This window comes from Rhyacophila brunnea, unplaced genomic scaffold, assembly GCF_057557595.1.
Source record: "Rhyacophila brunnea isolate RB1 unplaced genomic scaffold, BYU_Rbru_1.0 scaffold_24, whole genome shotgun sequence".
NCBI lineage: Eukaryota > Metazoa > Arthropoda > Insecta > Trichoptera > Rhyacophilidae > Rhyacophila > Rhyacophila brunnea.
The window spans coordinates 1,323,580-1,340,858 of NW_028232904.1; the positions used below are offsets into that span (position 1 = coordinate 1,323,580).

The following is a 17,279-nucleotide window of genomic DNA, read 5'->3' on the forward strand; positions in this document are numbered from 1 at the left end:
TACTTCTTTGGTGTAACAAAACAAAAACCAAACTTGTGATAAACTAGATTTTTTGACTAGCTCTTAATTATCTTATTAAATTACACACTCAAGAAAAAGGACCGCTTATTGGAACGCCGTTGGTTTATTTCTATACACTTTAACTTATATTACTAAATTAAATAATGGTTTCTAGTTGTTTTTATTTTTAAAGTACCAACTGTTACTCGTTGAATCTGGCATTTAATCGTTTTTTTTACATAAGGAATTGCAAATGGCTTACAATAATAAATTCGCTGCCTAGGCAACGGAACAATTATAAACTATAATATTACTTGTCTACTATGTATTATAATTGTCACGATTGCAGCATCATACTGTGGCGTAAAGGTAGTGCGTTCGGCTGATAATCGAACAATCGGTGGTTCGAATCCAATCGAGTGAGTTTTTTTTCGTGTGAAAAAATAAATTATGTGTTACATGTCACACGCCAAAAATACACTCTGATCTGATTTCCCAAACGCGCCAAAAGAAGTATAATTTCAAAAAAATGCGACGTCATGATGTCAACGTGAGAATCTTTTTACTTAGCTTGTCCGTTGTTCTATCTAGGCTGTTCTCGCATGGGCAATTTTAACTTAAAGTCATATAAATTCAGTCAAAGTACGCTTAAGAGCTAAGTATTGGATAACTACTCCTGAGACATATCAGTTATAAAAAAGCTTTGATGCTTTACATCAAATGTAGGGCCCGCAGTACGCCCGATTAAGACCGGGCGTGGTTTAGTGGTTGTTTTACTGTGGATCCACGCAACTTCTGAACTGAATCAGGTGTGGGCAATTAAGATGTTTAGTGGAGCTTGAATGAATCTTTGCGAGTGTGGTGAGATTTAAACCATGGAGCACATCGAGGAGTCGTGTAACATATACGCCTTTCCTAGAAGATTTTCAGCCACAAAAATAAAATCATATAATTAGTAACATAGTCACAGTAGAACCGGCAAGGCATCAATCCAAGAAACAGCCTGCGGTTTGGCCTGGCGTAAGACTGAAACTCCTCCGGAGAAGACATACATGCGACATAACTCCACAATGTGGTACATGGATTGAATCACTCACTTCACTCACCAAGTTGAAGTCTATTGCAAACCTTGCAAATGCATCAAAATTTACTTACATTATAAGGACTCCTATAATGCCCACACCGGATTCTGTTCAGACACACGCTATACTTACGTGTAAGCAAAAAGATCCACAGTTAGAAGGTTCCTCATGCCCAATGCAGACCAGTCACGTCGCCAGACATCCCCCTGCTCGCTACAACTGATTTAAATTGTAGACTATTCCGAACGGAGATCAATTTATATTGTGCTTCGATAATTCTCTCGATTTTTGTCGAAAAACAAATATAAACCAGGGAGATATAGAAATGCCTAGGGATTGCAATACCGGTTTTAAAAATCCAAAATACCGGAATTTTCGGTATTAAGAAAGCACACTCGTTTGAAAATAAATTATAAGTTATGTGCTACTAAAATTCAAATACATTGAGTGAATCCAACAGAGGTGAATAATAATAAAACCAATTTCATCAAATATATTATTTATATAAGTAAAAATTGTCGCGATGAATTATTATCATAATATTATTTCGAAATCGAAAACATCAGTGACAAAAATGTTCAATTATTCTATAATTATTAATGACTGTACAAGCGTTGGAACTCATTCGACGCGGATGACACGGCTGCCGTGTCCCCGTTAAGCGACCGATCGATCCTATTAGCATGTTATTTAAATGCGGTAATTAAAAGGTACGCAGCGAACTTTTCCTGCAGCCGGTCTTATTTGCACTTGAACTTTTGATGGCTTTATTTAAAATTATCAATACTTAATATATTCAAATAATTTGTAAAAAATCACGAGTTCTATAATTATGATCAATACATATTTTTAAATGTCAACATAATAAATGTAGGTATGTAGGTTTTTGCTATAAAATGATATTTTTTTTAAAAATTGATAGCGTTATTTATTGATAAGCACCTACTTATGTTTTTTTTAATGTTTAAGAAATACCAGTATTCAAGAAGAAATACCGAAAAACCGGTATTGACATTTTCATTCGGTATTGCAATCCCTAGAAATACCCTTTAAAACAAAAACTTATATACTACCTACCTGCAACAAAGCAATATAAAATCCCATTGGCTAAAATCCGTTTCATACTGATTATTCGACACCTCATTGGCTGGATACCGTTTCATACCGATACGCCGACCAATGAACGGCTCCGAATAGTTTATGAACTGTCACAAATTTTGTAGGCATTAAATCTATGTGAATTTAGCTAAAAGTCTATTCTATATTATGATAAATCAATATTTAAAACCATTATTGATAGAATTTGTTCGTTCGAATGTTTGGGTAAAAGTATGGAATTCATCAATTAATTAATTTAGGTTTATTTATCCAATTCAGTTTACTAAATAAATAAATAATAATTTGGGAATTGCGGTTTTTATGAACAATAAATTGCATCCAACAGGAACTTAAAGGCCTTGTCGCACATATAAACTCGTCTTGAGTACAATACGTCGAATATGTAGATGTGATTTTGTTCGCATTCACAAGACAAATGTAATTTAATATACTTCCGCGACCAGCTTGAAACAGCTGGTGTTGCGATCAACAAATTTCTCTGGACATGGGACGCAGGATAACCAAAATGTCGCATCGCCACACGCGCAGGAACTGATTTTTTATTCGTTTCAGCTAACCATGTAACGTCTGTAACGTCACTGTCTCGAGATGGCCTCACCCATCGTTGCTAATTTTCTACAAACACGTATCTCAAAAAACACAACTTTTCGGTAGAGGCAAATAACAACTTTATTCTCTCAGTTTTTAATTTAGAAATAAATTTTCTTCTATGAAATATCCATTTAGTATAGTTACACATATTTGCATGAAAAAAATGTTATGTTTCTTCAATTTATCGCACTATACTTACGACTGATCAGTCATATTGTCTGAGATATGAGAATGCGTTGCAACTTTACTGTGAATATTACTGCAGCAAACACGTATCATGACTTACGAGAAAAAACTTCAGTATAATCATCTGTCGGAGTTCAGTATTCTGTATACTTACAAACACGTAACTCAAGATACGATTTTATAATATTTATAAAAGTCTTTTATTGTGATACGAGTTTTTTTATTATTGCTTAAATCTATTATGTTATAAAGTATGTTTTGTGATACGTGTTAGTAGAATATGTGCGTATTCAAATTCTGAATTCATTACATCAAACAAATCAAAACAGACAAGAATTGAGATACGTGTTTGTAGAAAATTAAAGACGCTATGCGCCGGTAGAAAGTTCCAACAATGCACCCAGTTTTTATCTATGACTATATCCCAGCTAATACGATTTTCAACATACAACCCGGCGTATAACTCGTTGGGGTAGTTTTTCTGAAATATAACTCTATAAAGACAAAGAAAAATTGTGGGCCAAAGTTAGACGGACGATTCAAAGTTAACCGAATTGACTGTAATAAATAATGTTTATTTTTAAACAAAATCGTAAGGGCGTAGGATTTTTCAATTCTAATGTTTGACATATTATTATAAAGGTGTAGGGTAAAAAATATTATTAAAGTAGTACCAGCAAGAGTTTAGGGTAAATAGCAACTGAAATTAAATAAATAATAAAATATATATTGGTATATTTTAACAATTTCTGTCTCACGTACGGTGCGTGATAAATATTGTCATAACGTCACGTATAACAGAGAAAGCGATATAACCTTTTTTATTAATTGTATTGAATTTTAGCTGAAACATGCTGCTAAACTCTTGCTGGAAGGATAGAAAGGGGTGTTCAATTTATCATCAAAAAAAATGTAGACTTATAAGGAAAAATTGATTCTTTTCTTTGCCCCATTAGCGAGTTCAGCCATTGACTTACAAATACAGTGTGTCTAAAAAACAGAAGGGCTTAGTCATAAAAAAACCTTGCTTAAAAACACTTCGTACAAACTTTATTATTTCGTATAAACAGTTTAAGCCAGAATAACTTGTTTGAAAATGTACATTACCTATTTCGCAATAAAGATTTATATCGATTGGTTAGTATAAATACATTATTATAGTATGTTCAAGTATTCTGTATTATAAATATTGTTTTTGTGGAGAGTCAGAGTATGGACCTAATAGGTTGAGCAAGTGGCTGTCATCCATTTCTCGTAAAAACAAAATCTGTTAATACAAACCTCCACTCTGTGGAGGTCTATTGTGATCTTATTAAGATCGGACATGGTCGGATTCTGTATACATTATTTAAGAAGATATTGAGTTGTCCAAATACATGATTTCTGGATTTCGAATTAGATTTTCTATAGATTAGAATTTTCCAAATCAATTTTCTCACAACAAATTACAATAACAAATATTTATATTGACCGAAAACATGATGCACATGTAACGAATAAGGTTTTGGGAAAGACTTCACTAACCCATCGATATATCAAATCCGCATTGTCGTCTTATTGTGGTCGCGTTAAGCAACAATAATTCTTTCTACACTTTAGAAACGGGTAACGTTGCAAATTCGCGTTTATGTTCTTGACATATTCTGCTAACGTGTTCTCTTTAGTAATATCGAATTTATCTATGCAATGCTTAAGTCAATGGCTGAAACTCAATAATTAATATGGAGCAGTTTAAATTTCTTTATGCGTTTGTAATTCTGTAAATTAGAAATAACCGGTGAAATAAATAAAAATGCTGTATTTTTACAAACTGGCATTGAAAAACCACGTATAATATATGTTATTTTGTCATATTCTGTCACTTTAACAGTTGTTTGGCAATATTCCGAGACGTCGCAAAGTCTAGGACTGAGTCAAACTGTTTGTTGATCGTTTGACGCGTCAGGAACACAATTTAAAGCGAAGTGATAATAGCCGGCCACGATTTGCGCATGCGCTAAATTTAATGTCAACAACAAACGAACAAAGCTAATATTATACGAACTATATAATGGGGATCATAATTTTCCGTCTTACTATTTAATTTCGAAGCGCTTCTGTGCGAATGAAAGAATTTAAATTATTACTATAATATAAATATATAAAGAGTAGCTATGAATAGAATTTATATGGGGGAATATGCACCAAATTAATATCGAAAACGTTTCTTAAAATACTTAAACAAATTTTCTTTTGATATATTTTGTTTATTAAATTTACTATTTTTGTTACTACTTTTACTACTTTGCTCTAACAATTCTCAACCAGCGTGGCACTGATTCTTAGTTCCACAAATTACCGTCAAGGTGAGATAAGCGTTATAGTAGTTTAATATGTTATTTTTATGGTCAGAGCACTGACAACGGAAATAATATGATTGCGTTACGTGACCTTTAACTCTTTCAAACCAGCAGGCTGTCAATTATATATCTACGTCTTATTTTAACATGGAACATGTTTTATTCATGATCTCCGACGCAAAAGCGTTACTAAAAATAGACGCAGAATAACTATAGACGCGCAGCCCGCCCGCTGTCCAATTACTTACGCGCGCCGATTATTTTCATTTTACGATCAGTAGCCTACATTCTGTGAGAATTACTTCTTTAGTTTTATTATTGTTATTACTTAATTTTCAGAAAAGTAAATTTGTTTGAATCCTTTGGATTAGGTTACTTTGACAAATAAATTTTCTTTCGAATTTGGACAATCAGCATTCAGAGAGTCAATAGGCAAAGCATGTTCCATGTTTAATAATTTTAGCCGTCATGGTTTAAGTAACCATCATCTGAAGGACCCGGGGGGAGGCGGAACCCCCCACGACGCGCAATCATCTGAGGGGCCTAGGGGGGGGGGGGGCGAATGCGCCGAGTTTATATATGTAAACTATGGTTTGCATCCTATGCACATATTATTCTAAGAGTTAATCCATCATTACACAAAAAATATTAATTTATTCTATCCTAATATAGAATGGTTACATATTTAAAATAAATCCTACTGTTTTGCCAGAGTTCATTGGTCGTGTACAGCAAAATAATTAAATATTTTCAGAGGAAGTTGCTCACTATTAAATTCTCAATATTATGTCACATATAGAAGATTTCTAAATCAGAATCATTTAAAGAAATATATATATATGAAAAACTATTTCAAATATAATATGTTCCTATATGCCTGGCATTAAATATATTTGTTAAATATAATTTGTGAAAAATTATTAATATATAATACTCAAATAGTAACATTTATTCATATTTTATTTAAAAAAAATATATATACTCTTATAAAGAGAATAAACTTCAGTTTTTCAAAATGTTTGTTTTTAATATACAATTATTATTATATTTATGTGTGTAAATGACAGTACTGCACGTCATTTTCATACTGAAATTCGTGAGTAAAAATTAGTGAAAAGTTTAAACTTTGTATTGAACAAGAAACGATTTAGACCAAAAAGTTTAAGCACAATTATAAATATGTAAAATGTAGAAAAATAGATATTACTATATATATACATTTTATTGTAAACTATCATTAAGTAAACATTTCATACAAGCTTTTGACGCTTGCTACGAGTATAGTTAGGTATGTAAAATATCAAATTAATAAAATTAGTCTGTTATATAGTTTTGTCAAATTATAGTTTTATGTATATTAACTCATTGATAATTATTCTGCTATATAATTTTGATTATGCTTTAGAAAAATTAAAAAAAATGTTTTTTTATAATATAATATATTCACTGTTGTAAATAATGTTTATTGTTTAAGATCGCTGAAATGATTTCACAAGTCTACTATTCAATAAAGTTGTAAATTGACCAAAATTTATACTTTAATATTACGTAAAAACTACAATAATAATTACTATAGTATGCGTAAAACATTTAGGATTATTTTAATAGCGGTCTGGTTTATAAATTATTTAATATGTGAAACATAATAGAAGAAGCTTATAAGAATAATAATTATTTTAAACCGCTGCCCGCCGATTGTGAGCAAATTATATTAATGGTATATCAAATCGAACGCCGCTCTAAGAGACAAATTAATTACATATTAAGAAGTGTAATGTTTCGATTTAAAAAAAACACTTCTGATATTATAAACTGTCAGCATCAGAAAAGTGTTGTTATTAAACAATTATTTAACTTTTATTATTATGTATTAACAATTTACTATTAAAAACTACTATTATTTATATAATTGTGTATGTATTGTATATATTTATATACTTACTTAAATACAGGGAGTAAATGTTATATAAAAACTGATTGTTATAACAGTTTTTAATACTGACGACATTTCTCGTGCTGATAATAAAAAAAAATATAATATAGAATTTATAAAGAAATATTTTACTAAGAAATATTTTTAGAACATAGTTTTGACATCAGTCATTTATAGTCTAACACTATGGCGGTTCTTTAAAAAATAATCAAATCGATGTTGAACTTTTTTTGTTATTAATTTTATTCTTAATATTTAAAATTATTTCCATTCAACGAATCGTTTTTCAAAAATAATTAACGTATCTTTATGCTATCTAAATATTTATTTATAAGAGTTCAACAAATACCAAAAATCGATGATTTCAATTCAAATTAATATTTTTAATTAGCTAGCAGGTAATATTAAATATAATATTATATCATTGGTAACTTTCCGAGCGACAACATCTTTATTTTGACGTAGAATACGTCTTTGAAATCGACGCCTTAAGCAGTGCTACCCTGGAATTGGGGGAATGTGACAACTGGACGCCAGGACAATTGGACGCCGCACTGTCGTAGACACGTATACAGAACGTAGACGAAGAATTTTAATCAGTTTTTATCTACAACTAGTAGTTTTAATTCATTTTACTCTTAACATAATGTTTTTTTTATTGCGGATTGAAAATTACCACACCTAAGGCATAAAATAAAAAACTCTTTTTTCGATTTAACTTAAACATATGCACGATTAAATCATTATTTACGTGTGCATATTTAAATATATAATTAATAATTTAAATTTAAATAATAATATTAAATATATTTTTAAAACTACCTATAAGTACCTAACGTCTATTTTATTTCTAATTGCGTGGCGTCCAGTTATCCCGGCGCCGAATCGTCCTAGACCCGGAATTGGGGTGTTATCCCGGTTGTACAAGTGCATGGATTTACTAGCACTAATAGTGTGTATTTTAAACTATCGCGATACTCACTGTTTACGCATAAAAGTGCTGACTGTCTCGTAAATCTAATTCTTCAAGAGTAACCTATACGCGATGTTGTCATTGTATGGTACTATTTGACAGGTCGTGTAAATCGGTTAACCTCAAGATGAGTGAGTCTCTGCGCCGTATGTTTTTTCGTCGCTATAGGATTGGTTTGTTGAATACATATAAACTTTTTGTCGAAAGCGACCTTTTAATGCAGAATGAATGAATTTTAATGCAGAAGCCATCGTTTTCTTTAAATTACTTTGTAATTGTAATGTAATGCATCATTCGTATGCTGTAAAAATAACAATTTAAATATCTTCATGTATTTAAATATAGAATTATGAAATTTGTTTTTCGTCTCCTGAACAGTTGGTCAATCGACAAACCAATCCTACAGCGACGTTTTACCGGCTAAAATCGTTCTACTGCGCAGGCGTAGATATTACACGGTCCAATTTCCATGTGAAAATTCAGAAGCTTCTGAACTCTTTTGATTCATGCATGCAATTTTGCACGATAATACGTATTTACATTGCATTTTTTTGTTATGGCAGCGATAATACGTACTGTCAGCAGTAAATCCATGCACGTGTAAACGGGGTATTATCCCAAGTTATCCCAACAGAACGCGCTCGAAGTGGGGGTATAAGATAAGCCTGGATTGCGTCGAGACGTATTCTACATTCAAATATACCGCCGATTTTTTTAAACCAATCTATTATCAAAATCATTTTATGAAAAATATGTATCACATAATTTAAAATACATATATCTATATATAGACAGTTTTTATTAGTTTTATCAAATTTAGCATATTTCGGAGTTGTCGCAAGGGAGCAAACAATTATGATTATTTTTCTCAATAATACCTAAATAACTTGATAATCCCAAAACCGCTTGCTTTTTGTGAATGTGTTTTAGTTATTTTTATAATTCATTAGAAAAATGCACAGAATCACTGATAATACAGTTATTAAAAATTATGATAAAAATACAATAGTTAACTAACTGTGACTTAACTATGTGAAGACCTATTCACTTAGTTTTTGTATGTCCGAATTGTTTTAGATTTATTTTTGTATGCCTAATATTTATTAACTATATTTTTGTTAGTTCATCGTTCTCCTCTCTCCCATTAGAAAGTCTATGTAAAATCAGTCAAAGTAAACTTGAATGCGTGGCGATCTTAGTCTTGGGTGTCTGCTCCTGAGACAATCCCATGCGTAAAAAACTGCTCATCTTTCACATCAAACATAGATCTTCGTGATACCCTCTATCAAGACCGAAAGTGGTTCGGGGCGGGTTGATTTGAAGGGGTCAACTTTTGTGTTGCCAATACAATTTGCATTTCGTTCAAAAATAAAATTTAGTAGAATAGTATAATCCCATCTTATAAAGTATAGTAATTATATTATTTTTCACAAATGAATTATTCAATCGATAGAAATATTTCGATTATCACAATACAACATTTATGTAATGTAATATGATTATTACAAGAGCCAATGTTTGTATATCATCGGTAACTAAACCCGTGGGTCGGGAGTATCATCCCGCGTCTGCCAAAAATACATGTGATTTTTTCAATGTGTGTTACAGCAATAGTAAGGACCCGGTTGTATGAGCCAATACCTGACCATTAATCATAAAATTACTTTTTAATGTGACCTTCACTCGCTTAAAAGTTACCAAAAATGGTTGTTTATTTATTACCAGTACCTAGGCACTAACGAAAAACGGCCTATACCTACATACATAATATAAGAAGATTTTATGTTATTATTCTTTATTTTGCTTGCATTAATTTTAATCAAAAGTGGAAAATTCAATATAAAGATATCATTTGAAAAAATATTTATTTATCACAATCATTGTCATATTGTAATTGAAGAGCTGAGGATCAAAGTGACCTAAATGAATAAATGAGCAAGTTGAGAAAAGTTACTTGACTTTTCATGCATAAACATGTCATTATGTAAAAACTGCTCTTTCCTATTTATTAAAAATATATGTCAATTGTATCTATATATAGTATTCAATGAGTGATTCTGTGCATTAGAGTATTAGGTATATATATAAAATTTCAAAAAAAGTGTATTAATCATTAGAAATTGTTCATACAGTGTAAATTACAATATAATATTATGTGTTTGTAAACGTTTGATTTAGTAAATAAGAGAATGTAACATATTCTATATATTATTAAACAATATTATATATTATATTATTATTAAAAAAATATATTGTTTGTGCTAAAATCTTTAGTGAAATTAAACTATACATAATAAACTATTGTAAAATAGCTTCGTTCTGTATTAATTATTATCTATTAACGAATTATGTTCAAAAGTTAATGAGTGAAAAAAATAATTGAAATTATACCCGAAAAATAAACAAAATGTCGTTTTTCTTCTACCCGCTCCAATAACAACAACTTTAATCACCATCAAAAAAAAAATACGAAATATATGTAGCAGTGGCGAAGGCTCCATATTTAAAGCCTATATTCTAAGAAATAATTACAAGAACTATAATAATTAAAAAGAACTTTTTATATAAAACGTTTTTAAATTTTCTGTTGAACCATATGAACTTCACTTGACTAGCTTAAACGATCAAAAAAATTTGTACTTGACATGTCATATTGATTTCCGTAGTAACGCACTTATATATTAATAATTTAGTTGTTAGGTCCCCAGACCCCTTGCAACCAATAATGGTGTCGAAATAACTTTTCATACAAAACAGAATTAACTGAAAATTAATTCAATTCTACTTAAAGATGGCTAAAAGTATTAAAAAACGCATTGGCATCGTGTTCTGATATATTCTAAAAGTTTCAAATGTCTAGCTAGTCGGGAAGTTAGTTAAAATTCGATTTCAAGATTTGTACCGGACAAAGAACCACCGGACAAATAATAATACGAGCTAAGAAAACACATTTTTGTTTGTTGCCATGGTCGTTTATTACAACGTTTATATTAGCTCGTATTCTTGTTTGTCCGGTGGTTTTTTGTCCAGTACAAATCTTGCAAACGATTTTTAACTAACTTACCAACTAGCTAGACATTTGAAACTTTTAGAATATATCAGAACACGATGCCAATGCATTATTTTAATACTTTTAGCCATCTTTAAACAGAATTGAATTCATTTTCAGTTAATTCTGTTTTGTATGGATAGTTATTTCAGAAAAATCCGTAAAAAGTAAAAGACTATTATTGGTTGCAAAGGGGGTGGTCCTAGCAACTAAATTATTAATATATACGTGCGTTACTATGGAAATCAAAATGAAATGTCAAAATGACATTTCAGTATTCTATATTTGTTTGTTTGTTTGTTTTTTATTTACTTCATATGAACTACAAGTTTAATCATATTGAGCATAATAACAGAAAATTTTAAAACGTTGGATACAAAAAGTTCTTTTTATGTTGTTATTATTTTTGTCTGATCTCGACAACCTACCTCTTTCAGAAAGTCACCTTTCGCCACTGATAGGTAGCATAATAGTAATTAATTGAAATGGTTATTACATGGTCAATGAGAAATGGGGCCACGACCAGAAGATGGGGAAATGAGTGGTATGGAGAAGAATGAGAAGAAACTTCGTTCACGATGACTAGGTTTATGGTCAAATGTAAGGTGAAGTGTGAGGATTTTTTTTATCAAAGACTTAATATGTTCAAATTTGAGTGACCCAATTTTAATGATTAATAATTTATAAATACACAGGTTTATTTAATTTAATCTTACCTTTATATCTTCTTCAGCAACTTTAACAGTGAAGTCAACGTTCGATCCACCAATCACAACTGGACAGACGTTTCGAAGTTTCACCAGATTTTCTCCACTTTCTTCATTGCTTCTTCCAGTGACTTGGGTTCCCTTTGAATCAACTTCACTTCCAGTATATGTACTACTACGTCTTTTCAAGATATCAAGTTTATTTTGAGTTGGTTTTAAAAAATCATTCAGATTTGTGTTGTAGCCAATTGGTGATGGTTTTTTACTCAATTTATTTAGTTCCACTGCTATCTGGGCTCCAACACTGGCATTGTTTTTAATTAGAGCAATGTCTGCATTTTAAAATGTTAAGAAATCATAAAAATCAGCTCCAACAAAACAAAATTATTAACAGTATCTTAAATAGCGACTCACCCCTATCTACACCCATGTTAGCCGCGCGGCTTAAGCATCGGCCTATAACGTCGTGGGTCTGGCAAGTGCACATAATATTGTTTTTCAATTTGTGTATGAGTCAGAGTATGGACCCAATACGTTAAGCAAAAGATCCATTTCTCGTAAATACAAATTTTGTTAATACAAACATGCACTCTGTGGAGGCCCATATGATCTTATAAGGATCAGACATGGTCAAAAAATAGCGACACCAAACACAAGTTTTGTTATTGTACGTGTGACCCACTATACATATTTAGGAACATCGGTTAATGAGAAATGGGACCAGTCTCAGGTACTAAAAACAAGAATTGATATCACAAGGAGTTTCTTTCTCAAAATTTAATTTCTGTAAATATGATTGTCTTAAGATTTCTTTTTTTCAATTATGTAGAGGTTCTATAACCCTACAACTGTCATGTTGTTGTATATGGTTATTTATCGACCATAGACAACGACGCAACGGAAATGATACAGTTGTCATTGAGAATTCCTATAATGTAGTTGACACGCGCCACTGTTCCATGTCTCTTTTAATATCTAAATTCCAAAGTATAATTATTTAAACCTTTCTATTCAAACTAGAATTAATATAATGTACTTTGTAGTGCCGTATTACCGAACTTTATTACTATAATAATCAAGAAAATTCCAACTCGTGTTTCTATTCATCACTGCCCGAATATATTATATCATTCACACTCAAACAACCATCTGAACTTAAACCTATCATCGGGGGTAAGAATAACAATTCATTCATCCCCCCGATAGTTACTTACTAATGCTTAGCTACCTTGAACAAAGACCCTTTGCCACTGATGTAAAGTCAAAGTGAATTCAATATAAAAAAGAGGATACTGCTCGCAAGAGATTTTCCTTTCGTGATGTCGGATACAGCTGCCAGTATGAACGGCGTCACTTCCTTCCCCTTAATGCCTTCGTCGGCAGCTTTCTTGAGAGCCTCTACGATCGCCGATTGGATGAGATTTTCTACAAAAAAGAAAGGTATTCAATTAAAAAAAAACAACTAAATTGCCACGTCATTGCGGTCAATCGATCAGGCTAAGTAGACGTAATCGCAACTACGAGTATATGAAAAGGCAACGGAAAATTCATTAAGCCGAATGATAATCGAATATCGTGGGTTACTGCCAAAAGTTTGTAATCTCAAAAACAAGTTAACAAGCTTATGGCCGTTTTAAAGTTAAAACAGGAAAAATCACACCAAATCTAGGTGCAATATTTTTATACTCAAATACAATTTAATAAACAATCTTTTATTATTATTATTCAACAAATTGAACTTGATGCCGATTCGGATTTTAACCGTACGGTTAAAAACGTATAGTGTGAAATAAGGGTAAGACACAAGATTTTATAATGTAACATTGTATATATTGAAAATACATAATTTAAAATCAGCTCATGCATATACACACTAGAAAAAAATCATTTTGTAGAAAAAAATACCACACGTAATTTAATAAGATGCCCGTAGCTTAATTCTAAAATTATACAGGCGCGAATCCAGCAGATACAGGTTCAAGTCCCGTCGGGTGTCGTATTATTTTCTACAAAATGGTTTTTTCTAGTGTGTACCTATATGCGTGATATGTTTTCAAATTATGTATATTCAATACTCAAATACAACGTAGAAAACGGACATTTTGATGGTTATGTCCTAAATCAAATCACGATAAATTATATGCTTATATCGCACCCTCGCAACTAAATCGCCACAAGTCCAAATGTACGTGTTTTGAGTTAATTACTACGTTTCGTTGCCTATCTTTCATAGTATATGTACCGAAAATTTCCTATCTCTAAGTCAATGAATATGTCATTGCTCAAATTCAAGTCAAAACTTCATTCAATATCTAAACATATTTCAAAAACACAGTACAAAAATGCGAAAGGTAAAAACTTCACAGCTCATTTTCTCTGTTTGATTACTTTGGTTTGTGGCAGTTTAGTTGCGAGAGTGCAATATGTGTCATAATTTAAAGATGAAACGATTTTTGCTACGCATTCTTTTAAAATGTTTATTTTACTCTCCTGAATAGTTGACATTTTTGAGTTAGTGGGTTATTCCATGAAGCAGTCACCTTGGCGATAGGTATGTGGTTTTATAACAATATATATTATTATTATATCGACTGAAGGTACTTGATGAAATTTGAAATTAAATCCATTAGAATATTATTATTAACACTATAACAGTACACACTATACGCCCACGGTGGCCGTGCGGCTTAAGCGTTGGACTATCATGTGTGGGTCCCAGGTTCGAATCCTGGGTCTGGCAAGTACACATATTGTTTTTTTAATTTGTGTGCGAGTCAGGGAATGGACCTAATAGGTTGAGCAAGTGGCTGACATCCATTTCAAAAAAAAAATCTGTTAATACAAACCTCTACTCTGTGGAGGCCCATATGATCCTATTAGGATCGGACATGGTCGAAAAAGAAAATAATAATAACATGCTATCAGGCCCAATGGCAGTAGTGTCGTCAAACAGTAATGCAGTGGTTGAAGCGAAACGATCGCATAAAGATCCAGGATCCAGGCTTTGAGAAAACCACAAAAATATATTGTGACCTCACGAGGATTCAATTCAATTCAATTTATTTATTTTTTACATATTGTGGATATTACAAATTATAAATTTAAAACGTTAACAACATGACATTTAGAAAGAAAGAAATATAAAAGAGCACTACATAAAAAAGAGATGGATCAGAACAGACATATTATATAGTAAGTTATTAAACAGTAGAAATGTGTACATACAAAAAATATAAATTAGATAGGTACAAGGAAGTACACCGGATGAGTTAAGCAGACCCTATTTTAAGAATTTATAAACAACATCCACCTATACTCATCCTCACGTAGGTGGAATATATCAACACCCAAAGCAATTTCGTTTAACATAGTTATCGCCCTCCCAATTGGCATTACCAGTGGCAGGTTGGTTCTGCACCTTGGTAGAATAAACAACTGATGCTCTCTATTTCTAAGATAGTTATCAGGGACACACAGGTCAACACTGCCCACAATGGCAGACTTCTCATTTATACCTCGTATAAGTCGAAAAAAATACGTAGCTAAATAAAGATTTCTTCTAAATTGCAGACTGCAGTATGTAAGCATGCCTAAGAGAAAGTCAGTTGGATAAAGCCACGGATAGTACCCATACAACCTCAAGTAAAGGAGTCTCAAGAATTTCTTCTGAACCCTTTCCACCATAAGGCCATACTTCAACTGATGCGATGCCCAAATAATAGACCCACTCTCAAGTCTGCTTCGAACTAAAGAATTAAATAAAAGTTTTAATACCGTAACATCCGAAAAGACCCGGGAAGTACGCATGACGAAGCCCAACATTTTAAGCGCCTTGTTACAAATGGTAACTATATGTCTAATAATTTTCAATTTACTCTCAAACGTAATGCCTTACAGATGATATTCAGAACTCTGCCATGCATCGAGTATTGAAAAAAACAACACTTTTGAGGCTCTGGTAAACAGAAGAAAAAAAGAAAAAAAAGATTGCATTTATCAATATTGAATTCTAGTTTATTACGCCTGCCCCAATCTAATATATTATCTATATCAAGTTGGAGCCGACGACAATCGTTCAAGGTGACAACTTCCAAAAAGAGTTTCAAGTCATCAGCGAACAACAAAAACATAGCATTTTTTATTACCAATGCTATGTCATTTATAAAAATCGTGAACAGCAACGGCCCTAAGTTAGAGCCCTGAGAGACACCAGAAAATGTGTAAAAGGTCTGTGACTGATAAAGGCCGTACGATACGTATTGTTGACGGTTCCTAAAATAGCTCCCGAATAGTTTCAAAAATCGATCCGACAATCCAATAAGTTGAAGTTTTTCCATCATGATATCATGATCGACTTTGTCAAATGCTTTCGAGAAGTCACTGTAAAAACAGTAATCCTGGTGGCCTCTATCCAGGATCGAACACGGAGCCCTGGGCGAGAGCCACGAGTCCACGCGGGCCGCAAGTTGTGTTGGTAAAAATGGTGAAGATAATAAGTAGTCATATTCCAAAGGGAGTATTTTAACCCACGGCAGGTGAATGTAAATGTGGAATTGCATTAAAAAAACTGGCAAGTTGCGAAAAATGCAAATTACATTTTGCAACCAGACTTGGCACAGAGAGAGAGAATGCAGTCTATTATTACGCAACTCTTAGAAACCCGATGATAATATTTTACATTATTTATTTTAAGGATCTTTTATATAATACAAGTTTACATTTTTTAAATTGTAAAGCTTGAAATACGAAGTCAAATTTCAAAAACATTATTTTTAAGTAAACTAATTAAATAAAAGGTGAATAAAATCATTGAAATTCCAAACGTTTTATTTGAATATTCCTTTTAAAAGAATAGTCAATGTTTTGGTTTTGGTTGCCTACAAAGATTATAAAATATAATATATATACATAGATTAAAGAGAAGATATTGCAACCAGCAAAGTTTCCATAATATATAAATTACAATATAGTAAAGCCTAACAAGAAAAATTATGAAGTAAAAAGAACATCAAATAGAAAGAAATTACATAAGAAAAGCAAAAAAAAATATATTGAATAACTATAGACGAAAAGGTAACATTTTTATAACATACCAGCTGAAGTACCCGGCTTCGGACAGGGTCGCTTCGTGGTTATAATTATCTTAGATATTTAAAAATTAATAAGACGTAATTATTTTTTTAATATTAAAATATCTGTGTAATACAATATGGCAACATGAAAATAATTCTAATAGGAGTAAAGGTCAAACAAAAGAACACTAAATTAAAATCGAATCCAAAATATGCAAACGTTATTAA

General features: G+C 31.7%; 1 protein-coding gene across 9 annotated transcripts in view; it reads right to left on the bottom strand.

Annotated features, from left to right (window-relative positions):
- LOC147068868 (uncharacterized) overlaps nucleotides 1–17,279 on the bottom strand; it is a 149,239-nt gene that overhangs the window by 50,475 nt on the left and 81,485 nt on the right. For 5 of the 9 annotated variants that reach the window (XM_085951392.1, XM_085951395.1, XM_085951391.1 and 2 more), the window contains 2 exons: nucleotides 13,273–13,404; nucleotides 11,989–12,311 (listed from right to left, as the gene is read on the bottom strand). In XM_085951392.1, coding sequence (XP_085807518.1) covers nucleotides 11,989–12,311; nucleotides 13,273–13,404 — 455 coding nt within the window. Of the gene's footprint in view, nucleotides 1–11,913; nucleotides 12,312–13,272; nucleotides 13,405–17,279 lie in introns of those variants that run through there. The other 4 variants (XM_085951390.1, XM_085951387.1, XM_085951389.1 and 1 more) reach the window with 2 other exon arrangements.